The sequence below is a fragment of the Macrobrachium nipponense genome, chromosome 7 (assembly GCF_015104395.2).
Source record: "Macrobrachium nipponense isolate FS-2020 chromosome 7, ASM1510439v2, whole genome shotgun sequence".
NCBI classification, from domain to species: Eukaryota; Metazoa; Arthropoda; class Malacostraca; order Decapoda; family Palaemonidae; genus Macrobrachium; species Macrobrachium nipponense.
In genome coordinates, this window is record NC_061109.1 from 46041927 (window position 1) to 46069815 (window position 27889).

Sequence of the window (27889 nt, forward strand, 5' to 3'; positions counted from 1 at the left end):
TTCGCAGATTTGTCTCACGGAAAATTCGTCTAGTCGCAGAATTTTTCATGTTGAAATATTATTCACTGAATACTGTTTATGTTGCATATGATAAGAAAATATTCATTGCATTCATTCATGGGATCATTTCAACATTTCATTATCCTTAAATTTATTTATCCCAGTTCCACATCATCTTAGACCTGAATCCAAAGTTGGGGTCAACACCATTAAATGGTATCAGGATACACCTTGTTGATTAATATGCATACTAGGCTGCATGAAAGCTCATTAGGATAGCCAGTTTCTATTGATTTTTTTTTTTTTTTTTTTTTTTTTTTTTTTTTTTTTTTTTTTTTTCTTTTTTGCAGACAATGGTACCAATTAACAGTTGGGACATTTGGTCAGGAGAGGCTGAGATGAAACCTTGGACTTTATATTGAGCATAATGCTTTATCATTGAGCTGTGCCACCTAGTATGTCAATTATATTGAATTTTCTTGTCATCATCCAACAAGAATCTATATGCCTATTACCCTGGTAATAGGCATTTAGGTTGTTGTTGGATGATGACAAGATAATTCAATATAATGGAATACAACCTGCCTAATCTTTCCAATCAGTGTTTTAACAATCACTGTGGCAACATTTACTAAACTCCATGATTTTTATTTTGTCTTGGGATTCTTTGCACTCTTCTTATTTACAGGCATTTAGATAGTACTGGGACCATTTTAATTAGTACTTTCATTAATGTTTGTACTATGTTTTGAAAACTTGGAAAGCTCATATTGGTGAATTTGACTCCTTCCCATTTGTCTGGGCTTGAGACTGGCTTTGAATGGGTTATTAATTGAGTGAACAATTGATAACTTTTTGTATACCTATTAGTGTAGCATTTAACAAGTAAATCTATTAAGTAATGTGTTTATTTCTTGCTTTTCAGTGTGAATGCTCGATATGGCGTAATGGGAACACCTACTCTGCTGCTGTTTCACAATGGAAATGGTGTAGGACGTTATAATGCTTCTGAATTTTCAGTAATGCAGCTCTTGTCATTCATTAATCACTATACAGACCAGTGTATTAGAGACATCAATGTAACCTCAGCAGACTTTAGGGTAGGTATACTAAGTGGACTTGTTTGAAAGTGTTTGATATTACAATGCTCCTGGATTTTCAGTAATACAGTAGACCCTTGACTCACGAACGCATTGACCCACGTACAACTCGATCCCGACCAAAATTATAGGTAAAATTTCACCCTTGAACTACGAACTAACTTTGAGATACGAACAAAAAAAAAATGCGGAAAATAAAAATTCTGTTTGGGTCATGAAACTAATTTTGAGACATGAACATTTGAAAAATGCTGGAAATTTCTGGAAAATAACAATTCACTTTGTTTCACAAACTAATTTTTAGACAAACATTTGAAAAATGCGCGAAATCGCCCAGCACACTTGTGAGCGTTTGAGTTGCCATGGGAACAGCCATCCTCCAGCCGCCCCACGCCGGCGTCACCACGCATCGCTCTTTGTCTCATCTCATTGTGTACAAGACGTTCGTCAATTCGCTTAGCATTTTTTGCGCTAAAACTTGTGATTTTCTTCATAATGGGCCCTAAGAAAGTGAAGAGTGGTGGTGAAAGTAAGAAAGTGAAGAGTGATGGTGAGAAGAGGGTGCAGAGGAAGATAACCATTGAAATAAAGAAAGAAATTATAGAAAAGTTTGAACGTGGTGTTCGCAGTGACCGATATCGCAAGTGAGTACAAGATGGCCAAGTCGACAATTTCGACAATTTTGAAAAACAAGGATGCCATTAAAGAAGCAAATGTTGCGAAGGGAGTGGACAGTACTAACCAAGATGAGATCGCAAACCCTCGAAGAGGCAGAAAAATAATTTTGAAGTGGGTACATGAGAAACAGATGGCAGGTGATAGTGTAAACGAGAGCCGATCATCTGCGAGAAAGCTCGGCAAGTGTATCAGAGTTTGCTGAAGGAAACTCCTTCTACTAGTGCCACGCCAGATGATTTTAAGGCTAGTAAAGGGTGGTTTGATAACTTCAAGAAAAGAACTGGAATTTACTCTGTAATTAGGCATGGTGAGGCTGCTAGCGCAGACAAGGCTGCTGCTGAGGCATTCGTGACTGAGTTTGCGAGTTCGTGGAGGCCGAAGGATACGTCGCTCAACAGATTTTCAATTGTGATGAAACGGGCCTCTTCTGGAAGAAGATGCCCAACAGGACATTTATCACCCAAAGAAAGAGAAGGCGCTCCCCAGGCCACAATAAAGCCAATGAAGGACAGCTTACGCTTTTGTTATCTGCTCAAACGCAAGTGGCGACTTGAAACTAAAGCCGCTACTTGTCTACCATTCAAATAACCCGCGTGCCTTTTAAGCAGCACAACGTAAATAAGGCCAGACTGCCTGTAATGTGGAGGGCCAATACAAAAGCATGGGTGACACGGAACTTGTTTATGGGAGTGGGATTGATGAAGTGTTTGCGCCGACCGTGAGTCAGTACCTAACAGAGAACAAGCTACCCCTGCGGTGCCTTCTGATCATGGAAAGGATAATGCCCCCGGCACACCCTTCGTACTTGGCTGACTGCGTGAACATGACTTCATTCAGTTCAAGTTCCTTCCACCCAACACGACCTCTGTTCTCCAGCCCATGGACCAACAAGTCATTAGCAATTTTAAGAAATTATATACGAAGGCGCTCTTCTCAGATGCTTCCGTGTACTGAGAGACAAAATTAACCTTAAAAGAATTTTGGAAGAAGCACTTTAATGTTTTTTCACTGCATAACCCTCATTGATAACGCATGGACTGAAGTTACGTACCGCACATTAAATTCTGCGTGGCGGAAACTTTGGCCCCAGTGCGTAACTGTCCGTGACTTTGAGGGCTTCGATGCAGAGATTGTGCAAGAAATTGTGTCCATGGGCAACAGTAATGGGTCTACAAGTCAACGACGAAGATGTTGAAGAATTGGTCGCTGACATTCAGAAGATTTGACTGCGGACGAACTTGTTCAACTCCACAAAGAGCAGCAGGAGCAACTTGCTCGGGAGCAATCAACTGACGAAGAGGAGGCTGGGGAGGAAGTTACAGATGTCAGCAGTGATGTGATAAAGCCGCATTGGAAAAGTGGAATGATGTCCAGTGCTTCCTTGAATTGTATCATCCCCGGACAAAATTGTTACGAACAGGATCGTGAATATGCTCAATGAAAATTTAATGAGCCATTTCAGAAAAGTTATGCAAGGAAGGAAAAGGCAACAGACATTGGATAAGTTTGTGATTAAACGTTCACCAAAAAAAACCTAGAAGAGTTGAATCTCCGGAACGAGATCTCCCCGACCTGGATGGGGGAGGGTCTCCTTCCGCACAATAACCTCCTCCCCACCCACCACCCCCCTCCTCTTCTCCGTTGTCCGTCAAGCCAGAATCTCGCCAGTCATAGTAAGTGTTCACTTTACAAACGTTTTTATAGTGTTAGTTTACCTTTTAAATTTTAAATTATATTATTAGATATTAGGTTAAGGTTTTTTACACTGACTTTTACATATCTGTGTAAAATAAGGCAAAATATACATAATATATATTGGTTCGTAGGGGTCGAGAACCAATTAATATTATTCCCATTAAACCTTATGGGGAAATTAGCTCCGAGTCACGAACAATTTGGAACACGACCAAGGTCTAGGAACGGATTGTTTGTTTCGTGAGTCAAGGGTCCTACGTATAGTTATTTGCATTCTTCACTCATAGTGCAGACCAAAGTATTGGTCATCATTGTTCTGTGTGTAACAACAGTAACTTAAGGGTAAGTAATACCCAAGTAAACATATTTTATTGTCTTTCCAAAGATTGCCGTTTTTAAGGTGCTCCAGATAGCTTAATTTATAGTACATAAATAATATCACCTACCATATTTTCGTACCTAAAGTGTGCAGCTGGCTATAAGAAGCACCCTTGTTTTGCAAGGGGATTTCTTTTGGGAAAAAGAAAGGGGATTTTTGCAGCTACCAGACATCACATATGAGCCCAGCATGTTTGTCAGAACAAGCTCCATGTAGATGTTTTGTTCTCATAACATGTAGTATGAGAAATAATTCATAGCTAAGACTCAAAATCCCTCGGTTCATGATGCCAGATTTGCCTCATTTTCAGTTCCCTCCCTGAATGAGTTTGAGGACACAGCAATACAGTTTTTGCTTTTTCCTGTCAGAGCTCTGGGCTGCTATCTCTTAAGGCTTAGGTGTCAAAGACTATTTGTTAGCACCGGCCGGTCCAGAATGGAAGTGTCCAAGAACACCATTTCATTCTGGCTTTTTGAGGTGATTAAGCAGGTATACTCCTCACCTTATAGTTCTGTCACAGTCTGTGCAGGCTAGAGCAGATGACATCAGAGGAATGAGTTCGTTTCTGGTATTTAAGAAGAACTTGTCTGTTCATAGGATTTTGAATTCTGGTTCCTGGCTTAGGCAGACCACGTTTACTTCCTTTTCCTGAAGGACATTGCCCACAGGTCCTTGGACGCTAAATTGTGTAAGCTCATTCCATGCCCCTGGCAGGACAGTTTGTATCTTACCTAAGATGCTTGTGTGGAAGAGAGAATGAGTGAGAAGGCTGGTCTCCTTCCTCTTTTCCTTTCTTATACCTACAGGTGGGTTGAAAAATAAGACACGTCATAAGCTAGAACTGGTCTGATACAGGTGAGTATGGCAGCCATACTGGTTTCAGTTATTTGGTTTATTCCTATGTAATAAACAAATTGCTTCCTAGTAGCACTTACTCCACAAATGCAATGAATCTAACATGAATCATTGTGTTTAATCCCAGCAGGCTGAGTTTTTAGATACTTATCTATTCTCTCACAGACTCAGATCCCCTTCTTTAGAACTCTATCTTCTAGGAAGGGTGGTCAGGTGGGCTGAACCGGCGCTGTACCTCCCTCCAAGTATAAGTCTATCCTATTGTTAAAACTGAGGTTTTATACTTGCAACTTACCCGGCAGATATATACTTAGCTATAGACTCCGTCGTCCCGACAGAATTCAAAACTCGCGGCACACGCTACAGGTAGGTCAGGTGATCTACCATTCCCGCCGCTGGGTGGCGGAATCCCGACCATTCCCATTTTCTGAGCCAGATTTTCTCTGTCGCTGAGGCCGGCAACAACTGTTGTTTGGTCTCTCCTGATTGGAATTCTGCTCATTTGCCGAGAATTGGTTGGACTCATTTGGTGAAGTACTCTTGTTTATTCTCAGGATTGGCATACGCTTATTTTGGACTGGATTAGGACTTGGATTTGGTTTTTTCTATTAAGATGGCTGAAGTTAAAGTAACACCTAAGTTTAGGGTTTGTGCAAGGGAAGAATGCAGAACTAGGTTGTTTAAAGCAGAGGTAGATCCTCATACACTTTGTAGTAAATGTAGAGGTTCTGAATGTGCGTTTGATAGAACTTGTGCTGAATGTGAAGGGCTTACGGAGCAAGGATGGAAGGATTTAGCTTCTTATATTAAGAAAAGAGAGAAGGATAGAGCTAGGAAAGCGTCAGCTAGAAGCTCGAGTAGATCTTGTTCTTTTGAGCCTGAATTAGAAACTAACAAGCTAGATGATGTTTCTCCCATAACCTCAGCCCCGACCCTTCCCTGTGTTGAATCTAAAGATTCATTTTCAGAAATGGAAAAAATGAGATCCTCGATTCGTGGCGCTTTCAGGAGCAGCTTAAAGCTATGGAAACACAAGGTAAGAGTGTCAGTGAATACAGTGACCCCGTGCAGTCTGATCGGCCTCCTGCATTGCTCCTAGGCCTAGACCCGGCTTCTTCCCTGAAACTAGGACCAGGGGAGGAGGAATGTCAAAAGCCCGCAGGGGAGGATGTGGAGCCATAACCCCAACGATCAGGCGTCCCTTCGGCAGATCCTGAAGTAACGACCCAGGCTGCCTTGGATAGCCGTAGAAAAGGCATCCTGGAAGAGTGTTTTTCTGCGTCGGACTCCTCCTCGTCCAGGCGTGGATGGAGCTCTGCTTCGAAGTCTCGTCCTCTGAAGAGATCGTGGGTACGCCGAAAGGAGACGCTTTTTGATTCAAGCCCAGAGCGATTTCCAGAGGATTTACCTTCGACTAGTAAGAAGGCGAGAAGACCGTCTCCAGCGCCTCAAGACCCGACTAAGCTTTTTGCTGCTTAATCTACAGGAACAAATATCCTCCTTGGTAGGCGCTCTACATAAGGATTCGTCTCGAAGGAAAGACTCCTCCCTTCCAGTGAAGAGATCGAAGTTTTCTTCTCCTGGTGGAGAGAAAGTTTCAATCACTCTAGCAGGCACTCGTCACCGGAGAGACTCTCTCGTTCTCCCTTTAAACGATCTCTCCTATCTATAGGAAGAAAGTTCCCAGCGGTAGCCGCTCGCAGAGCAAGCGATCAGCTACGTCTCTTAGGAGAAGTCAGGAGTCGGATCTCCTTCTGAGGATCAGATAGGCGTCAAGAGCCTAAGAAGCAGGAGAATTTTCAGACACATAGAGTTGACAGAGCCTAGTAGGCGCCAAGAATATAACAGGCGTATAGAGCCTAACAGACGCCAGGAGTCTTGTGAGAGGCGTCAAGAGCCTACCAGGAGTCACGACAAGCGCCAGGAGTCAAGCAGGCGCCAGGAATCAAGCAGGCTTCAGGAGTCGAGCAGGCGTCAGGAGTCGGGTAGGCGCCAGGAGTCTAGCAGACGCCATGGAGTCGAGCAGGCGTCAGGAGTCGAGTAGGCGCCAGGCTCCTTGTACTAGCTTAGGTCAGAGTAAGACCCCTTCGCACTTTATGAGTTCTTCGGAGAGTAGGAGCCCTTCACCTGGTAGGAAACAGGTTCCTGAGAGGAGATCTCGTGCTTTTAAGAACTCTATTGCGCCTTGTAGTAGCAAGGATTTGTCACACGGGCGACGTTCTTCTTCTTTGACAGAAGTCCCTCGACTACTAAGAACCGCTCTTCTCCGAAAGGATCCCCTACAGCGGAGACTTAGAAGAAGTCTCGGATGAAGAATTACCAGTGGATGTAGTAGTCTCTGATTATAAGAGATTGTCCTTGTTGGTTGTTGCAGGAGTTCGGGGATTAATTTTTTTTTTCTTTTTGTGTTTTTTTTGTTTTTTTAGGGGATAAGCTTCAACCAGCGGATCCGCCCTCCCTCCAGGATCTTTGTTATCAAGCACGGAAAGTCTCCCAAAAGCATACCTCATTGTGTAAAAAATCCGTCCAGCCCTTAGTATGAAAAAAAAGCGTTCAAAAGGCTTTGGAGAATGGCTTAAGAATAAAAGAGAGGCGGGCAAGACTGTGTTTTTCATGCCCTCCTTCAAAGTTGACGGGGTAAAACCTGGAAGATGGTACGATACCAGGAAACCTATGGGCTTAGGACTACCTTCATCGGCAGACGCAGATTACGCTTCCTTAGTAGATTCTTCAAGGAGGCGCGCTCTACTATCAGCAAAAGCTACTTGGGGGATGTGTTGAACTGGACCATCTACTAAAGGGACTCTTTAGGACACTCGAAGTATTCAATTTTATGGACTGGGCTTTGGGGAGCCCTTGCGAAGAGAGCCAGATCCCGAATTTGTCACTATGACGAATTATCGAAGTGTATTCTGTGTCTGGACAGAGCGAGTGATGGACGGTTCGGTGGAAGTGGCTGCTCTTTTTGGATCGGGAGTTTTGAAAAAGAGAGCAGTGTACGGGTCTTTCCTGTCCAAGTCAGTATCTCCTCTACAGAGGTCGGCCTTGCTATAATTCGCCACTTTCTAACCACCTTTTCCCACAGGAGGACGGCGTGAGGGATGTAGCAAAATCATTAGCTGGAAAAGCCACACAGGATCTACTGACACAAGTCAGCAAAGAGGTCAAGCCTGCTGTCCTTTTCAAAAGAAGGATAAAGCACCTCTTTAGCAGCCCCTTTCGAGGAGCCTCTTCCTCCTCAAGAACCCCTTTTAGAGGTAGAAGACCGGATACCAGAGGAAGACCTTCCAGGAGACCGCAGGGAAGGCAAAATGAAGAAGAAGTCCTCCAGATAGCGGTAGGCGCCAGAACTGTCGAACTTTGCCAGAGTCTGGGCGAAGAGAGGGGCGGACAGCTGGACCCTCTCTATCCTCGAGAGTTGGATACCTCATCCCCTTCAGGGAATATCCTCCCTTAACAAGAACTCCAAGGGAGTTAACAGCGAGATACAAAGATCCTGTCAAGAGTCAAGCTCTCCTGCAAGCAGTAGAACTTATGTTGCAGAAAAGGGCAATAGAACCGGTTCAAGATCTCCATTCACCAGGTTTCTAAACAACCGTCTATTCCTGGTACCAAAAGCCTCGGGCGGGTGGAGGACCGGTTTTTGGACGTAAGTGCGCTGAACACTGGTGATAAAGAAGTAAGTTCTCTGGATGGAGACCTCTTCCTCTGTACTTTCTGCTCTTCGTCAGGGGACTGGATGGTATCCCTGGACCTTCAAGATGCATATTTCCATGTTGGCCAATTCATCCGGCATCAAGAAATACCTAAGATTCATGTCACAGGAAGAGTGTTTCAATTTCGAGCGCTTTGCTTCGGACTATCGACGGCCCCGCAAGTCTTCACAGGTATCCTAAGGTAATGTGGCGCATTGGCTACATTTAGAAGGGATCAGAATCTCGATGTATTTGGACGACTGGCTAATACGAGCAAAGTCGAAGAAACAGTGTCTGGAGGACCTTTCGGTAACATTAAAGATGACGCAGTCATTGGGACTCCTAGTCAACCTCGAGAAGTCCCAGCTGGATCCCCAGCAGAACATAGTTTTATCTGGGGATTCGGATGGATTCTCGGGGTTTTCTAGCATCTCCATCACAGAGAGAATAGAGCGCTGCCTTACAAAGGTGTCAGTATTTTCTAGGGAAAGAGCATTGCTCCGCGAGGGAGTGGGATGAGTTTGCTGGGAACCATTTCCTCGGAGCAGTTCGTTTCCTTAGGGAGACTGCACCTAAGACCCCTTCAGTATTATCTGAAGGAGAACTGGGATCAAAGTTCCCAGGACCTCGAAGAATCATTCAGGATAACGGACAACCAAGGTCAAACAAGATCTTCGGTGGTGGTTAGACCCGAAGAAACTCGGTCAAGGAATATCCTTGCACATAAAGAGCCCTCTCCGAGCGTTGTTTTGCAGACGCATCGGACGTGGGGTGGGGAGCAACGTTGGATTCGCAGAAGTGTCGGGAACCTGGGAAGGAGCTCAGGTGTCCTGGCACATAAACAAAAAGGAACTGAAAGCCATTCACCTAGCTCTCTTGACCTTTCAAGGAACAATCTCAGGATCGATCATTCGGTCAATTCCGACAACACGACAGCCCTAGCATATATCTAGGAAGCAAGGGGGAACTCTTCATTCTCCCTTTACGAGACAGCGAGGGAGTTGTTGCTTTGGGCGCAAGAGAAACAGATCTCTCTTCTAAGGCGAGATTTTATTCAGGGAAGAAGAAATGAAACTGTTTCGAGCGGAAATCTGATAAGCGGATCTGATAAGCAGAAGAAACCAAGTGCTTCCCCACCAGAATGGACTCTCAACCTCAAGTGTGCGATCAGTTATGGGGGTTATGGGGAAGGCCGAACGTAGACTTGTTCGCAACCAACTGGAACAAGAGGTTGGAGAATTATTGCTCCCCCACTCGCAGATCCAAGAGCAATAGCGATAGACGGCCTCCTCATGGATTGGAAGGGAATAGACGGGTACGCTTTTTCCCCTTCAAACTGGTAGGGGAAGTAATAAGAAAGTTTGCCTCCTCAGAGGGAACGAAATGACTTTGATCGCCCCCTTTTGGTTTTTGGCCAGCCCTAGATTGGGTGACAGAGTTGCTGGAGTGGATAGTGGATCGGTCCCAGATCGCTCCCACTAAGGAGCGATCTTCTCAAGCAACCCCACTTCGACAGGTATCACAAAAACCTCCCCGCTCTAAGGTTTCTGACTGCCTTCAGACTATCGAAGGACTCGTTAGAGCGAGGGGGTTTTCTCGCGAAGCTCAAAAGCAATCGCAAGAGCCAGGAGACCATCCACATTACGGGTGTACCAGTCGAAGTGGAGGTGTTTAGAAGATGGTGCAGGACGCATGAGCTATCCTCTTCCAGTACTCATACCGACATTGCAAATTTTCTTCTTTACCTTAGAAGAAAGAGTGGCCTAGCTGTATCTACGATCAAGGGGTATAGAAGTATGCTGGCCTCGGTTTTTAGGCATAGGGGTTTGGATGTGTCGGACAATAAGGATCTACATGACCTTATTAGGTCCTTCGAGACCTCAAAAAGTCAGAATAATAAAAATCCCAGTTGGAACTTGGATATAGTGCTTCATTATCTGATGTCTGAAGATTCGTACCTTCCAATAATTCTTCTTTTAGAGATTTGACAAGGAAGTCTCTATTCCTGTTCGCCTTAGCCACGGCAAAAACGTGAGTGAACTTCAAGCGTTAGAGGGCAGAGTGGGTTTAAGAAGGAGGCTGCAATTGCTCTTTTAAGCCTCTCTTCTTAGCCAAGAACGAAAACCATCAAAACCGTGGCCTAGAAGCTTCGAAGTGAAGGCACTCTCTTCTCTTACGGGGGAACGAAACAGGAGAAGACCCTTTGTCCAGTAAGAGCGCTAAAAAATTTTTATTTACAAAGAAATCTCTTTTGGGAGGTACCAGAAGTCTTTGGTGTTCGGTCAAGGATCCTACAAGGCCAATATCAAAAAACGCCCTTATGTTTTTCATTAAGACATTATTAAGGAAGCGCATCTTAAATGTGGTGAAGAACAATTTAAACTCCTCAGGGTAAAAAGCACACAAAGTGAGGGCCATAGCAACCTCAATGGCTTTTCATAAAACGTGGTCCCTTCAAAATCTAATTGAATCCACGTATTGGAAGTGTAACTCAGTGTTCGCCTCTCATTATCTAAGGGATGTGAGAGTTATTATGAGAAGTGCTTTTCACTGGGAGCGTATGTGTCCGCGGATTTAGTGCTGGGAGGAGGAGGAGCTGAGGTTAATCCTAATTAGTTAGGTTATGTAATTTTAAACATTATGGTGTGTTGGTTTTTTATGGTTGACTGAAAGAGGGTATAGGAATAACCCCTTTCAGTTCTTAGATTTAACATGGTTAGGAAGGTTCAGGTGGTCGGGGATTAACTTTTGGTCTCCTCGTTGTGCATTATGTAAAGCCTAAAGCTCTGTCATGTAAGAGGGCTAGCCCCCATTGATAAGATACAGGTCAGGCTCTGCCATGTAAGCGGGTAAGCCCCATTGGTACGATCATGCTGGTTCATCCATGCAGGTTCTGTCGCGTAAGCGGGCTAGCCCCCATTGACATGATCCAGAAGGCTGTTCGGTCATAGGTTGTTTACCTCACTGAAGCTCTTGAGGCATGCAGACTAAATGACAGTAATCATGAAGTCTTCGGCCCAAACAGGTAAGAACCAAGGATTGATATCCTACAACAATTGTTGTTTCCCGTTATTAAAATTTTTTTTTTTTTTTTTTTTATATATATAGCTGTCTCTCACCCTCACCAAGGGTGTGTCAATCAGCTAAGTATATATTTCTGCCGGGTAAGTTGCATGTATAAAAAATGATATTGTTAAGATACAATGAAGTTTTATACATACTTACCTGGCAGATATATACGATTAAGGGCCCACCCAGCCTCCCCTCAGGAGACAGGTGTAAGAGAAAATCTGGCTCAGAAAACGGGAATGGTCGGGATTCCGCCACCCAGCGGCGGGAATGGTAGATCACCTGACCTACCTGTAGCGTGTGCCGCGAGTTTTGAATTCTGTCGGGACGACGGAGTCTATAGCTAAGTATATATCTGCCAGGTAAGTATGTATAAAACTTCATTGTATCTTAACAATATCATTTTGTTAGCTATGAAAATACAAATTGATTAAAAATGTGACATTTCATATTTCTCATGAGAAAGTTAGTCTTAATAAATATTTATTGTGTTAAGTGTACAAGGGAAAAGTATGTGTACTGTAGTTCTGAAGTAAGAATTATAGTATACAGTGGTCCCCCCATATTTGCAGGGGATGCGTACCAGACCCCCCCCCGTGAATAGTTAGAACCCGCGAATGTTTGGAACCCCTATGAAAATGCTAAAAACAGCCTATTTTGTTAGTTAAAACTCAAGAAAAACCCACTAAAAATTTTCATACTTGGTTTTTTTAATAGTTTTATCACAAAAAGTGCATTTTATGATGAAATTCATCAAAAAAACCAGGAATTTGTGGATATTTACCATAGAAAAATACCGCGAATGCGCGAATTTTCCGCGAATAATGCGGGGAAACGTTCCCCAGAGAAATCCGCGAATGTGTGAGTCCGTGAATCTGGAGAACGCGAATACGGGGGGTCCACTGTATAGTGCATGTATCCAGCTGGTATGGAGTATATTTGTTCCGACCACGGCAATACAAACCTTCGGTCCTTTTACAATAGGAAGGTACTAGCGGCAGCTGGATAGGTCGTAAGCTTTCGAACAAGGGGTTCGGTAGTTAACTGCTTGTCCGACAGGCCGCGCTCTTTTGCGCGCGACTGGGAGGTAAACAAATCACTTTTGCTTTCGTCCTGCTGGCGTGTGGACGTGTATCATCGCTCTCTGCCCGCTTCATCGTCGTTTGCTTTCGCATGATTGTGTTTTTTCTTTTTCTATTTATCTAGTGAAACTGAATTGTAAGTACAATCATTTCATTGAATTCAATTGTGAATTAAAGGATCTTGGTTTCACCACGCCCTCCGATTACCCGAGTGCCGGGGACTGAAGGGCGTAGTGCGGGAATTCATTTTCCCCAGAAAAATGATCCTCGTATTGTGGATGCTCGGTGCCGAGGCGGAGCGCTCGCTCCGAGCGAGATTGGGTTGGAAATGGTGTAGAATGAAAATCGTAAGTAAGTGCTCTTTTCATTTATATTTTTTTGACCTGTATGCCCGTTGCCGAACGAATGCGCTCGGCACGGAAACTTATTTCAGTATGGAAGTGGAATCGCAAGACAGTTATTTTTTCGTTTTTCAGTTTTCAATATTATTATTTTGATTGTAGCAATACCATTTTCATTTTGGAATCCAGTGTCCGAGCTTACCCTGGAAATTGATCCTCCTTCCCCCTTTTTATTTTTGAATGAAGTGAAATCGCAAGTGCAGTTCTTTTTCATTTTCATTTTTATTGAGATTGCATTGTTTTACTGGGACAATGTTTCCGCTATTCCCGGGAATTGATCCTTCCCCTCCCCTTTTATTTGTATGAAGTGAAATCGCAAGGGAAGCGCAGTAGTCTTTTCATTTTCATTATTTTTTTGATTGCATCAATTCATTATGGATCAAGGTTTCCAGAAACCTTGATCCATAAAGGTAAGGAATGGATCCTTTCACCCTTGCGCTCGGTACCGAGGGCGCAAATGCGCTCGATCCGAGCCCTTATTCATTGTGAAGTGAATCGTAATGCAAGATGCATTTTTCATTTTATTCCTTATTATTGATTGCATCAATATTTATTTGGTTCAAGTTCCGCTCAGTCAGGGAATTGATCCTTATGCCCTTGCATTCGGGCCGATGGCACGATTGCTCTCGGCTCTTATATTGTTGTTGGTACATGGTACTGTGCGGGGGTGGGGAACGAGACCCCCCCCGCTCTTCCCACAGAATGCTCTTCCCCTTGGGGGGGGGGGGGTTATCGGCGTTCTTCTCCTCGCCCGATCCGTCGAGCCGGGGGGGGGGGGGAGGGCGCTCGGTGGCCCGATGTACAACTGTATTAGGGGTCTTTCCACTCGTTCGGGAGGGATCAAACCCCCGAACAGAGGGGATTTCCCCCCATTAATCGCTACTACTATTATTTCCGCAGGTGCTACTGCCACGAGAGTGGACGTTGGTGAGGTATGGGCGTCCTTCCATTGCAGAGCGTGCTGGTGTCCAGGGGCTGCCGGTTTCGATGTCTGGGTCCTACTGCGGTCACCCATGGAGTGGTGACCACGCAACCAGGTGACGACGTCCCTCCTCACCTGGTGTACTCGCCTCACGTGGTAACAGTCTTGCCTACAGCCGCTGTGAAGTGCCGTTCGCCGTACCGAGAGTGGGGGCGTGCCGCCGCCGCTCGTGGTGCCAAGCGCTGCAGCGACCACTTTCCGCTGCCCTAGAACTCGCCCCTGGACCTGCCGCCGTACCAGGATGTTGCTGGCTGCTGCTCCACTTCCTGTGTTTCCGGTGCTGCCTGCCGTACCTGCCGATTCTGGGCCCTGCCGTTACTGCGCTGGCTGTTCCTGCCGTTGCTGCGCTGGCTGTCCCTAACGATGATGTGCTGGCCGTGCCTGCTGTTCCTGAGATGCCCATACCTGCTGATGTCGTCCCTGTTCGTGGTGTACTACCCCAGACTTTGGTCTGTCTGTACAGGTGCGTCCGGGCCCTGTGGCTTCGGCTACAGCAGCCCCGGCTCCGCCCTGGATAGCAGATCTTACGTCTGTCCTGAGGAAGCTGACGAAGAAGAGGAGGAAGGTGTCGTGGTCGTCGTCTTCATCTTCTTCATCGTCGTCAGCCGCCGCCGCCGCTTCCCCTTCGACTTCTAAGGCTTTACAGCCGAGGAAGAAGAAGGTCGCCTCCTCCCTCCTAAGAAGCTTCCTCGGGAGCTTCTCGGGACCCGTCTCACCTCGGTGGGACGGGAGGGTTCCTTCCGCTGGTCCTCCTGCTCCTTCGGGAGCGGGGCCCGTCTCTTCTTCCGCAAGGAAGGAAGACTATCGGGGACCAGAGGGGTATCCGGCTAACACCGGTACTTCCCTCCTCGCCTGGTGTCAGTGGTTCTGCCACTGCATCAGGGGTCCGTCTCGGCCTCCCCCCGTTTCGCGGGAGGTACCGAGTGTACGGTCGCCTACCAGCGACCGTGCAGCCAGGAACCAGACCTCTGAGTCCGCTCAGCGTCAGGTTCACGGCACGGGGCGGAAGACTAGTGGACAGCCGCTCATGCGACTCTCACCAGACCAGCTCTCACTCTCGCGGTGAACAGCTGCTACCCTGGGACCCGTGACGGTCCACGACCGACACGGGCTGAGGCTGGGAAGAGGTCCTCCGTCGTTCGCCGGTGCAAGCCACGGCTGGAACCAGCGACGTGACGTGCCTGCGTTGAGGACAAGCACCGGTCTCACTGCGACAGTGGAGCCTGCAGGTCGCCTGACCGTCGCTCTCACAGAGAGCGATCGGGTACGGCAACCAGCACCAGCTCTTCTGACACTCGAGATCAGTGCCGCTGTGCTCAGTCCAGCCGTTCTCCACAGCGAGACGGTTCGACCAGGCCTGCAGCTCGATCGTCACCGCGGGTTGACGATCGCCTGCAGCCCTCCAAGCCTGCTGGTCCTGCCAGCGAGCTGACGATGGGAAGCGTCAGGTCTGTCTCCGTACTTCAACCTCCTCGGGTGACAACCGGGAGGAGCGAGGTATTGAGGAGTTGATCGTGAGGGGTGCGCCCCTCATGATCCCACCACGACGCCCTACGTGCCAGGCACGGTTCTTGGACCGGCCAGACGTATGCGCAAGTGGATGGGGAAGACCGAGAGGGCTGTCGCTGTTCCCCCTTCTTAGGAGGAAGGTTCTCGGATATGCTCTTGTTCGAAGGGCTTAACGGTCCCACTCTGCAAGATGCTGTGACTTCCGAGATCCAGAGGAACTTTGCCGAGGTTACGGCGCTGATTCGTCAGCACAATGACCTCGGGGAAGGATCGCCGCTCCCACCAAGCAGAGCCCCACGTCTCGGCTCGAGTCGTTTTGGGGCCCGAGAGGGAATCCAAATCGCGGTGGTCTGCCGCGATCGGAGCTTGCCGACTGGGTTGAGCCAGGTAGTCTCTCGTCTCCGGACAAGGAGGCTCTCGGTTCTGGACGGTGTCGAACAAGCTCCTTCACCTCATCTACTGACGACAGAGGCGTTTCTACGTGTCTTCGGACATCGTATTTATATATCCCTTCGGTCCTCCTGAAGTTTCGACCTCGACGAGGACTGGAATGAGTCGGAGTCGGGTATCGGCTCTCTCTCCTGTCAAGGTGTCGATCAGCCCCACCCAGACGACGTTCACAGTGGCGGCAGACCCTTACCTACAGTGAGAGTTCGTAACCCTCCTCGGGAAAACGTTTTTTCCCTCCTGACGATACGTTTTCCCCCGACTTTCTTAGAGGCCATCGCCGCAAGGCGATGGCTGCTCCTACTTTTCTCCAACTGCTAGTTCCACTGGGAAGGCGAGCGAGTATCCAATTCCTCCCCCATTCCCTCTCTCCTTACGGGACCCGGTCCAACAGCAGGCGTACGTTCCAGGGGCATCGAAGGACGTAGCATGGAGACAGGAGGTCAAGACCATGCTGAGCAAGAGAACTGTAGAAATCGGTACGGATCAGTCACCGGGCTTTACAGCCGACTCTTCCTGCCGGAAAAGTCTACAACAGGCTGGCGCCCAGTGATAGATCTCTCTTCCCCGAACCGGTTGGTTCGCCAAACCCGGTTCACGATGGAGACGGCACGCTCAGTGCTCGACTCTATCATGGGAGAACGATTTCGATAGCTTTCACGTGGACCTTGAAGGATGCGGATCTACAATACCCATTCATCAGTCCTCCAGAAAGTACCTCCGCTTCATCCTCGACGGACGGCGTGTACCAGTTCAGGCCACGTTGCTTCGGTCTCTCAACCGCCCCACAGGTGTTCACGCGAGTGTTCACTCTGGTGTCTGCTTGTGCCCATTCGCACGGGATACGTCTGATGAGGTATCTCGACGATTGGTTAGTCCTGGCGAGCTCCCGCTCGCAGTTGCTACAGGACAGGGATCGACGGCTCGAGTTCTGTCGCGATCTGGGGATCGTTCTGAACTTCGAAAAGTCCGATCTCGAGCACAAGCAGAGGATGAAGTACCTGGGTATGCTGATCGACACGGTAGCAGATTCAGGGAGGCAGCCAACCAGTTCCTGTCTCGGCAGGAACAGGTAGCTCAGCAATGGCAAGTCGTGATCGGACACCTGTCGTCACTCGGGAAGCCAGTCCCTAACGGGCGTCTTCACCTGCGGTCTCTTCAGGGAGACCAAAGGAGAGTTGGTCACAGGCGACGGATCCCCCAAGCCTTCCATGGTCACTGACACAGGAGGTGAGGCAGGACCTAGCCAGGTGACTGGACGACAGGAACCCCTTAAGAGAGTGCCTCGGGCACTCTCCCCCCGGACATGCAGCTGCTCTCAGACGCATCGGCCGAGGGATGGGGTGCACACCTGGAAGAGTTGCGGACTTCAGGAGTGTGGTACGAGAACGACAAGCACCTTCACATCAATGTACTGGAACTAAAGGCAGCGTTCCTTGCTCTCCAAGAGTTCCAGGACCGCTTGATGGGACACTCAGTGGTGTGATGTACGACAACACCACGGTGGTGGCTTACGTCAACAAACAGGGGGGGCCTAGTGTCTCTCCCGTTGTATCAGTTGACTCGGCAGGTGCACGAGTGGGCCGAGGCACACTCATAGAGCTGTCGGCACGCTACATTCCAGGGAAGGAATGTAGTAGCAGACACGCTCAGCCGTCGGGATCAGGTGATAAGGACCGAATGGTCTCTACACCAGACGTGGCGGAAAGGCTCTTCGACCTGTGGGGGGCGCCAGTCGAGGATCTGTTCGCCATCCGGCACATCAGGAAGCTCCAGGTGTTCTTCTCGGCCGTGCCGGATCCATGGGCAGCTGCAGAGGACGCTCTTCAACACCCGTGGGACAACCTCTTCGCCTATGCCTTTCCCCCGTTCAGCCTGATTCGCAAGGTGATCAGTCGAGCACTGGTCCAATCCCGAATCTCAGGTGATCCTGATGGCTTCCAAATGGCCAACAGGCCATTTGGTATCCGGACCTGCTGGCTCTTCTCCGCAAGAGAACCGAGAGAGATTCCCCATTGGCACAACCTTCTCGGCCAGCCACACGTCGAGCGGTACCACCGAGCAGTCCAGTCCCTACGTCTTCACGGCTGGCTGTTATCCACCTTCTCTTGCGTACGAGAAGCTTTTTTCGTGCGCAGCAACAGAGATGGCTGGAAACGTCCGTCAGTCCTCTGCAGCTGTGTACCAGGGGAAGTCGGCCGTCTTCGGTGGTTGGTGTTGTAGACGGGGCCTATCTCTTCTCAGAGCCAATCTTCAGCAGGTAGCGGATTTCCTCGTTTTTTCTTCGCCGAGGAAGCTCCTCTAAGTTCCCACAGTCAAGGATACAGAGCCGCCTCGTCGCTCCTCCTGAAACTGACGGGATTGGACATCTCGAACTCGTTCGAGATCTCCTTGCTTAGGAGCAGCTTCCAAGGTCTTGCCAACCCAGGGAACTCAAATGACCCTCGTCTTGCTGGACCTGGCATCGGCGAAGAGAGTACGGGAGCGTCATGCAGATAATGATGTGGATGAGATGCTGCTTTGTCCTGGGAGGACGCTACGGCGCTATCTGAAGAGAACTCGACACCTCAGGCCTGAGTGTCGACGCCTCTCCTGTTAGCAAAGAGGTCAACAAGAAAGAAGTATCAAGAACACTCTTTCGTCCTGGCTGCGTGAGGTCTTCAGGAGGGCGTAGGAGGCTGATGGTAGTGACGACATCCGTACGTCCCGTCCGAGAACTCACGAAGTCAGAAGAAGTTGGCCCCTCGTTGGCGTTTCGTAAGAACTTCTCCGTGGCGCAGGTATGGAAGGCAACTTCCTTCATACCTCTTGGAGATTGCCCATAGGTCCTTGGATCGGTTTCCTTAGGACCCGTGGTGCTGCTCAACACGTCGTCTAGCTACCCAGACCCGCTAGCAGGCTGAACAGCATCGAGTCCTGGTGTGACTGTATGAATAGATAGTGATGAGAAAGTGACTGGCTTCTCTTTCTATCTTTTTCTTCCCCTCTACCTGTGGGTAGAGGGATACGGTCATCACCCTGCTGGATAAGGACGAGATGCCGGTGAGCTATATGACAGAGCACCACATCCTATCCCTTTGTCACGAGGGATGGGAGCAGAATATCCACCACTTCCATTCCTACAAGGGGGGGAAGTGGATGCCTACAAGAGTCAAAACCTGACTTTAAACTTTGCTCCTGTACAGGAACAGAGTTCTGTACATTGCTGGTACGAAGAGATACGCTTGCCTCTCTCTTAGTACTCGGTCCAGAGGTCTGACCATTGATCCTGCGGTGCACACCCCGATCAATCGGACAGAGGCTTGGATCCCTCCCTCGCTCTTACGACCAGGGAGGCTTCCAAGGTTGGGCGAACACCAGTCTGTTCACAAAAGACTCAGATTCCACCCACAAGAAGTGAGTCTTCCTATTGTAAAAGGACCGAAGGTTTGTATGCCGTGTCGGAACAAATGACAATTTGTCTAAAATTGCATTTTTCCTAACTATACAAACCTGAGGTCCTTTTACACATAGCCCACCTCATGCCACCCCCTCACTCTGCAGTTTTTGCTTGGGCCAAAAGCAAAAGTGATTTTGTTTACCTCCCAGTCGCGCGCGCGCAGCGCTGTCGGACAAGCAGTTAACTACCGAACCCCTTGTTCGAAAGCTTACGACCTATCCAGCTGCCCGCTAGTACCTTCCTATTGTAAAAAAGGACTCAGGTTTGTATAGTTATGGAAAAAATGCAATTTTAGACAAATTGTCATTTTTAATATAAATGCTATTATATATACATATATAATAATTTAATATCCTACATTTAACATTGTTTTTTATAAGACTGATGATCTAAAGCCATCAACCTAGCCAGTACTAAAGATTTTTCCATTTGCTTGTGATTTTAAATTGTAGCATAATAGTACTGTATTAATGGTAACACAAACTTAAATATGTTGGTCGGACTGCAGGTAACTGCACATTGCTCCGGCCCCAGAGCTTGGGTGTATTGTATGTTGAGACTAGACAAAAATTTTTGAGTTTGATTCATGTGTGTTTTATTTTGTCGATAATTGCAGTGGTCATTGATGATAATTGCAGTAGTCATTGTTGTTATAAAACATTTTTGCTATCAGAATTTACTAAAATGGAGTCTACCTAGTATTTCATATCACATTTCTTTCAGAAGTGTCAAATTTATTATGTACATTATTATTGTGTAATAATTTCATAATTTCTCTACAGGCCACACTTCCATCACAGGTCGCTGAGGGCCGACCGTATGCATTGTGGGCTTCTTGGATTTTCCTTCTTATATGTGCAGAATGGTTATTCCTAACTTCTGAACTCTGTGCAAAGCTGACTGAGGCTATTCTGAATAACTGGCGTGAGGCTGAAGCTCAAAATGATCAGGACTAAGATGTACTTTTATTGTACTTTGTGAACAGATGTACATATTTCTTACTATGTGAACAGATATAGATGTTTCTTACTATTCTGTCATTTTCTTGAGAATGAGAAGCAATTTGAAAGTGCTGAAAGGAAAACATGAGGTTCAAAATTTTAAATTATACCATACATGAAAGTATGAAAATATTTTGATATTGTTTATGTATATATGTTTTTCTGATTTCACCTCATTCACTTCTAGGAAAGGTAATTAACACTGAAAAATTCGGCCTTGAATGGAGGACAAGGGATCAGAACAAAAGGAAAAAAACTATTCAGTCATAAGGCCGATATTACTGAGGAAGGAGGAATTTACATAAAAGCTGGACTCTAGTTTTAAATGCACTGTATGTACATGAATTTACAGAGGTCCAGGAGACTAAAAAAGGGGGGTCGCTTTGTCGATCCACCGGAACACGTGGCTGGAGCAGTCCAGTCACGGCGTTCAGAAATTTTGCGCAAACGGATTGAAAATGCATGCTTGCTCCAAGGGTTTCCAACTCCTGCCACAATCAGGCATGGTGTTTGTCTGCAAATAGAGGACACGGGCATAAGGCGGGGGACACATGAGGGTGAACATTACACACCACTTTCTTTCAATCAAAAAGGCCACTCATGGGGGGGAATGAAATGACTGGGAAATTTACACAAAGAGAACTATTTCGTTGCTTGAATTTACTAGGGGGATGTTACTAGTATCACAGGGGAGCAATCACAGAATTGAGCCCAGATAGGGGAATGAGAAACTACACAAGTCACCTTGGAAAAAGGAAATGAAATGCAGACAAAGGTAAAAACAATTCCCTGGCTGAACTGGAACTCCTCTCACAGTACCTGGATCCTGAGGCTTGTAGTCTTCTCCTTGATGTCTCCATGCATTATGGACTTTAAAAATATACTTGGGACTTCCCAGAGAGAGCAGGGGGGAGAAGGCAGAGTCGGGCGGGTGCAGGAGGAGATCTGACCTGTCTTAAGTCTGATGTTCTTCTGACTCCAAGTCATTCTGAGACCGAGCCACTGGCTCCCAATCCTTTTAACTCCTTGTCCCTGTAGGGGGTAATTCCAACAACCAATGGGAGAAGAGATAGCTTTTTTGAGAGAATGGATGCTTCCAGTTGAAAGGGGCAACTTGCATATAGACAAAGATGCATGAAACTTGGTAAAAGACTATTTTCCTTGGTTCTGGCTTAAAATCTTGAACATTGTAAATAAGCGTTAAACCCTGTGTTACTTCGTTTATGTATGTAAATAAACAGTCAGATCCTGTTATTTCAGTGGAATAGTTTTACATTTATGACATTGTTAGGAGGACAGTTTCTAGAGCAGTGTGACAGGGTACTGAAATACATTTTTTGTCAGTTACAGTATACTGTTACTGGCACTTGGTTCAGTAACCAGAATTGCAAAACTTTTTATTCACAAAAAATTAGAGGTGTTTTGTTCAGTCATTGCAGATCCCTGGGCCATGGCAGAGGATGCCCCTCAACATCCTTGGTTCAAATCTGGACGTCTACATCTATCCCCCCCTGCCCCTTTTGCCTCCTCCATCGAATTCATCATCAGAGTGATGATTCCCAGAACCACAGAATGAACCTTATATATCCCATGTGGCCTCGCACAGAATGGTTACCTCAAACTTCTAGCCTTGCTGACAGAAGCACCGAGAGATTCCTCCTTGGCACAAGCTCCTGTGTCTCAGATGAGAAGCAGTGCTTTCAATGTAGTATGGCCGTTGGCTGAACACTGGTTTAACTCAGACGGGAGCCAACTATTCACACGAACTGGGGTGGGTGCTGTGTTCCAGACATTCGTGAAAGTCCCACCAATGACCTTCACGGAAGCAATAACTCTCCATTTCTTGAGTGGTTGAAGATGAGATAACTGTGGCTTTTTGCAAAGAAGTCCAATCCACAGATTCTTGGTTCTTAAGAGGATACTTCTTGCCTAGAGGTATCTCAACCCGACTCTGGAAGATGAACGGCGAGAGTAGGACCTTCATCACATATACGGGCAAGTGACGAATCACGAATATAGACGTGATAAGTGGAACAATCTAACAGAGAACGTCAGGGAGGAGATCACTCTTTGCCTAATAACCTCAAACCCAAACTCTGGAAGATGAATGGCGGGAGTAGGATTGCCATCATTTACACGGACAAGCGAGGATCAGGTACACGACTGTGTTCACCTTCTCCCCCTAAATCAGAGACATCTCATCATGTGACGGAACTCAGACAGGCTGAGGAGACAAAGAACCAGCATGAGAACTCTGATGCAAGTGAAGCTCAACAAAGACTGGAACATGTTAACATACTTGAAGGGGAGAGAGTCACGTCCATGCTGGGAAGATGGAGAAACACCCCTCTCACTCTCAGATGCCACATGGACTGGAGCACGTTCATGTACTTGAAGGGGAGAGTTACATCCCTGCTGGAGAAACACCTCTCTCACTCTCAGAAGATGCCACAAGTCCTGAGTTCTCCAACGGGAGGAGGAAGAGGTGAAGGAGGCCTTGCCCTATGACGTCTCCTGCTTGAAACTCTGGAACACCTCCTACCAGAGTCAATCCAATCCACCAACTCTTGGAAGAACACCTCTGATGGGTTGACAACCGACCACGATGGCGCCATGGATGATGATGCAAGTTACGTCACGGTAATCGGCAGAGGAGAGATGTCACCAAAGCAGGCGTCACAGGCAGAGAAGTATTGAGAATGTGGTCATGGTATTCGGACTGGTAACCCAAGTCAAAGGTCTCGGTGACAGCCAAGATGGTGAAAAAGGCCTTCTGCCACCTCCTACCACAACCGGAGGGCCTCCCCAGTACATGTGATGGATAGTGAAGAATTTCCATCGCCGAAGGAATAGGAAGAGATCGCCCTCAGTCAAATGCAGCAGTGTCAAACTATGCAATCAGCAGAAGCGATGATGTCACAGGCCAATTTGTGACATCACACAGTAGATTACTATTAAGAGAGAGAGAAAATGTGTGTAGTGCAGAAAAACTTTAATAAAACAAAACAGTACATGTATTACAATTATATCATATGACAAAAGGGTACTAAGTCGAATATCATAGGGAGACAATATTCAAATCAGTCTGTTTGGTTGGTATCCCTGCATGACAACGCCATATTGTTGGCAAGCAAGGAGCTCCAATTAGCATTTGTCCCAAGGAAGGCTGTCTGAAAACGAGGTCCACAGAACTTCTGGGCTGAATAAATATGAAACAAAACACAGGCTTTGATAAAAAAAACCGGCAAAGTGAAATACTACTCTCCAAGGCGGCTGAAGAAAGACTGGTCCGTAACAAGGTTCCAAACCTGGTCAGTGACCAACATCCACCTCGTATACATGAATTGCCAGATGCCACAGATTCCTTGCTTTACAATCTTTGATTGTTTTTCACCAGTTTCCAGCTGGCACTAGAAGATTATCCTATTGTTAAGACTGAGGGTTTGTTCTGCATATGAACAAACTGTTGTGTGACAAGATAGGAACACAGCTGTGTGAAGCAAGTAAGTTCAGGGCAGCTCTAGGTGAAGTGGGAACAAGTTCGACACAGTTGTTTCTAGACTTGTCTAGACGAACAATGCTCGGCTGCAGGAGAAGGGGAGTGTGAATCTACTTGCATGGAGGTGTGCACCCATGCCATCCACTCTACACAGGGATAATTCTACCACTTTCTGACAAAATGAATACAGACCTAACAACTGTAGTCTCCAGACAAAATTAATACAGACTTAACAACTGTAGTATCCAACTGTACTGAAAATTCATATTTTAGTTGGTAGAAGGAAGGAATGCACAGGCAGTGGGCTAAAACAGCTATGATCCTCAAGAGGTCCAGAATTAGATTTATCTTGGATTACATAAGAAAGCTTGTGTTATTCCCAAAGTTACAGCCTCCTAGCACATCCATTCTGAATGCCATAGAAGTATTTACAAGTCAATTTTGGAAGCCCTTATTCCCTCCTTAGGTTGTCCTACAATCAACATGTTGGACAGAGTAGAGTATCCTTGATATGTTGGACAGAGTATCCTTGACAGTACAGGCAGTCCCTGGCTTAAGACGGGTTCGGCTTACAGAAGAAATATGACCAAAAATGCAAAATAATCAATATTTGGAGGTTTTTTCGATGAATAATGCAATAAAAATGCAGTTTACATAGTTTTTAATACACCCGAAGCATTAAAAGTAAGGATTTCTTAGGATTTTTTACGATTTTCCAGCTTATGACGTGTCTCAAGAACAGAACCCCCGTCATAAGGTGGGGATTGCCTTACTGTAGTACCATAAAGGCTTGCAAATCAAGAATCTAATCAATCCCTTGAATGAAAAAGATTTACAATCCATTTAAAAGCAGCCTTATGCAATTAGAAAAGGGATTTCACAACAATGAAATAGTAGTCTCATGGTCATAGATTTTGTACATAAAAGCTTTCAAAAGGCTACTATGGATTTTGTACATAGAATTTCCGTTCATTAGTAGAATTCTGGGAGCTTTTAAAGTTTGCTCTCTTCCTCTCCTGCAAAGCAACTTTGTCTAACCACACCTGTCACTTTGAACCAGACATGCAAGCAAAAGACAAGAACCAAAATTGCTCCATACTAACTAGCAAAGCAACATGCTGCGGTTTCCCAACACCTGAAAAGTGATCTTTACAAAAGAAAACTAAGAACCTTGACGCCAATGGTAAATTTCAGATTTCTGGTAATCAGGTTATTTTACAAAGACATTATTCTGCTACCAGAAGTGAAAACCATCCTTGCTTCTATGACATTTAGAAAATACTGGTCACAGAAGACTGCCACTCCAATCAGGAATCCTTTTCCAATTGAACAGAGCACCAGGTTCATACATCATTACCTTCTGAATCTTCAAGGCATGTTCTTTCTTTCATTGATTCTAGAACTTATGAACCTTCATCCATTTCCAACCTGAAGCTTCTTGACTAAAATTCCTCATTCCATTTCCAGCCTGAACTTACTTTCGTTGATTCTATAACGTGTGGGCCTTCATCCCATTTCCAGCCTGAAGCTTCTTGGCAATAATAGCTTCATTCCATTTCCAGCCTGAAGCTTCTTGACTGAATTCTGAATTAATAAAGACTCAACTGCAGGCAAGAGGTATCATTCTTTTAGGTGACAATCCTTTACTTAAATCTTGGCATTTTTAAATATGTGGGATTCACATGTTTAAACATGCCCAAGTACCTAGTTAATAAGGGTACCCGTTATATCCTACATTTAGAAATCTGGCTGGAAGTTTAAGTCTTGTAGTGTCAGTCTATCACATCCGGCCTTGATATGGAAATGAAGAGATTATTGACTGAAATGTCATACCAAAAAGTATTGTTTACTTGAAGTTAAGAATAAAATGCATTTGCAACAAAGTTTGTGTATAAGACATTTCAAAAGTGAGAAACTAAGCAAAATAGGAAATTATTACACAGCCATTACATAAATAATTTTCTGGTATAAATGAATTGTGTAACAGTAATGGAAACATTATTGTACAAATGTTGCATATAAAGTGTAGTGCAGTGCTGTAATATCTGTTGTGTTGTTTTTGTGTTGTTTCATATTACTATTCTCCATTATGGTAATGAAAATATTGTGCACAAAATTGGGCTGCTTGTGCTATCTTAACTTGAAAATTTATGCTTTATGACTCATAATATGTTTGCACAACATACTTCTGTTTTATGTATTGTGTGGAAGATATCTGTACTTACTGCAACATCAGTCTAATTTAGAAATGATGTAAATCTGTATGGTTAAAATAAAGGTATATTTTAGCTAATCTCAGAATGCATACCTCCTCAACAATTAAGTTCCTTCCTGTGGAATATATATTGAGTACTTGTACCAAATTTTGTTGCATTTATCCTGGCTTCTTTAAAAAGATTTACTGGTAATCTGTGGCTAAATCTAAATCTGGATCAGAACTATGCTGACATATAGCGAGTTGTGATCAGAAAATTTTTTTGTTATACGCCTTTGTATTGGCCAGTTTACCTACCACTAGGAAAGGTCATCCCCAAACCTGAAAAGTTATTCTTAGGTCGCTGATAATCGTCAATAAAATGCTTGTTCCTATAACAAAAGCTTAATACACAAACTGAATGACATTTAAGGGAGGAAAGCTTTATATAAATTCATATTCTTTAGTGACACTTACTAAATATATAAAAATTGAAAACATTCTGAATAAAGATCGTGGTCTGGAAGTTCTTGCATACATACATTGAATTTATGATAATATGCATTTACATTCGTCAGTTATGAGTAGGTAGATAACGAACCCACACAAACTCTTCATCATAAAATAGATACATATTCCACTAAAATATATTACAAGCTGTTAGATAAAAATTAACCAACTAAAACTAATTTCTGTATTTAGTATTTGAATTCTATATGCATTACTATAGGCCAGAGTGAAAGCGTCGTCAAAATTTTACACTACAAGTCCAAAATACTTTGCATTTGAGAAAATAGAAGGCCTTGTCTAAAACCAACCATGTGCACAGAGTGAAAACAGTTAACTGACTGTTTATTATTAAATATGTGAAGCTCATATTGAAACTACAACTACATGAAAACCATGATTTTACAAAAGTTTTATACAAATTCATTAATCATAAATTGCCTATATTCTGTGAAGAAAATGTAGGCATACCAATTCTGAAAAATAAAAGGCAGATCCCCTCTGCATGTGCCAGCCAACTCGATTGGGCTGTAAAGAGATATGTATTATAAATTCTCATTTTTTAGTGCCAATCCTCTATTGGAAGAGAACGGGAAACGAGGAACGCAACAGAAGATAATAGTTAATGGGTTTGTACAGAAGTGTGTTTTGTAGCAACAAGATTGTTTTTAACCCTCACAGGCATGTCTAAACTGAAAATAATTATTTCCAACTCAGGCTACTTTTACATCAAATAAGTCATGTCATTGATGTGAGTCAAACACTCATTCCCATTCATATTGAATGATTGAATCGGAGTCATACTGTTTATTAGTGCTCAGTACCCAATCAATTTTGTGGTTTGGATGCATATCCTCTTGCTGAATTATCTGTTTTGTTATGGATTCAGTGCCTCAAACTCGAGACACCTACCATCAAGACCTGATTTTAGGAATTTCAGTCATTTATTCCCAGCCCTTGTTAGCATCCAGAAAAATTCTATAATTATTCCAGGATGACCAAAGAAAATGTCAAAAGACTGGTTGAACTAACTGGATTTTCCATAAAAAAAATTAATACTAATTACTGGCGTGCAAAAGTTTTTTATTCATAGGTCACAGTGCTGCTGACTCACTATGACTTGATAATAAAAAATTGGTCCAGCCCTTCTCATGACTTACTTTGACTCGCTGTGAATCACTTTAACTTGACTCATCCATGTAAACCTTTTTGCAAAAATGCATGCTTAATAACGTAAAGCATGTTTGGTGATTCAAGAATAGTCAGGGCGAGTTGTGACTCAACTCGACTAGACTTGTTCTGTGTAAACGCAGCCTTGCAGGACACAAAAGATTGTCCTCATGAGCAGAAGAGAGCA

General features: G+C 45.2%; 1 protein-coding gene and 1 long non-coding RNA gene across 4 annotated transcripts in view; one reads left to right on the forward strand and one right to left on the reverse strand.

Moving 5' to 3' along the window:
• The window catches only part of LOC135217526 (thioredoxin domain-containing protein 15-like), a 245586-nt gene extending 219462 nt beyond the window's left edge, over positions 1–26124 (forward strand). For all 3 annotated transcript variants that reach the window (XM_064253493.1, XM_064253491.1, XM_064253492.1), the window contains 2 exons: positions 926–1100; positions 20114–26124. In XM_064253493.1, coding sequence (XP_064109563.1) covers positions 926–1100; positions 20114–20287 — 349 coding nt within the window. In that variant the 3' untranslated portion in view covers positions 20288–26124. The remainder of the gene's footprint in view (positions 1–925; positions 1101–20113) is intronic.
• LOC135217529 (uncharacterized) overlaps positions 1–27889 on the reverse strand; it is a 252182-nt gene that overhangs the window by 10055 nt on the left and 214238 nt on the right. The gene's annotated exons all lie outside the window — the stretch shown is intronic.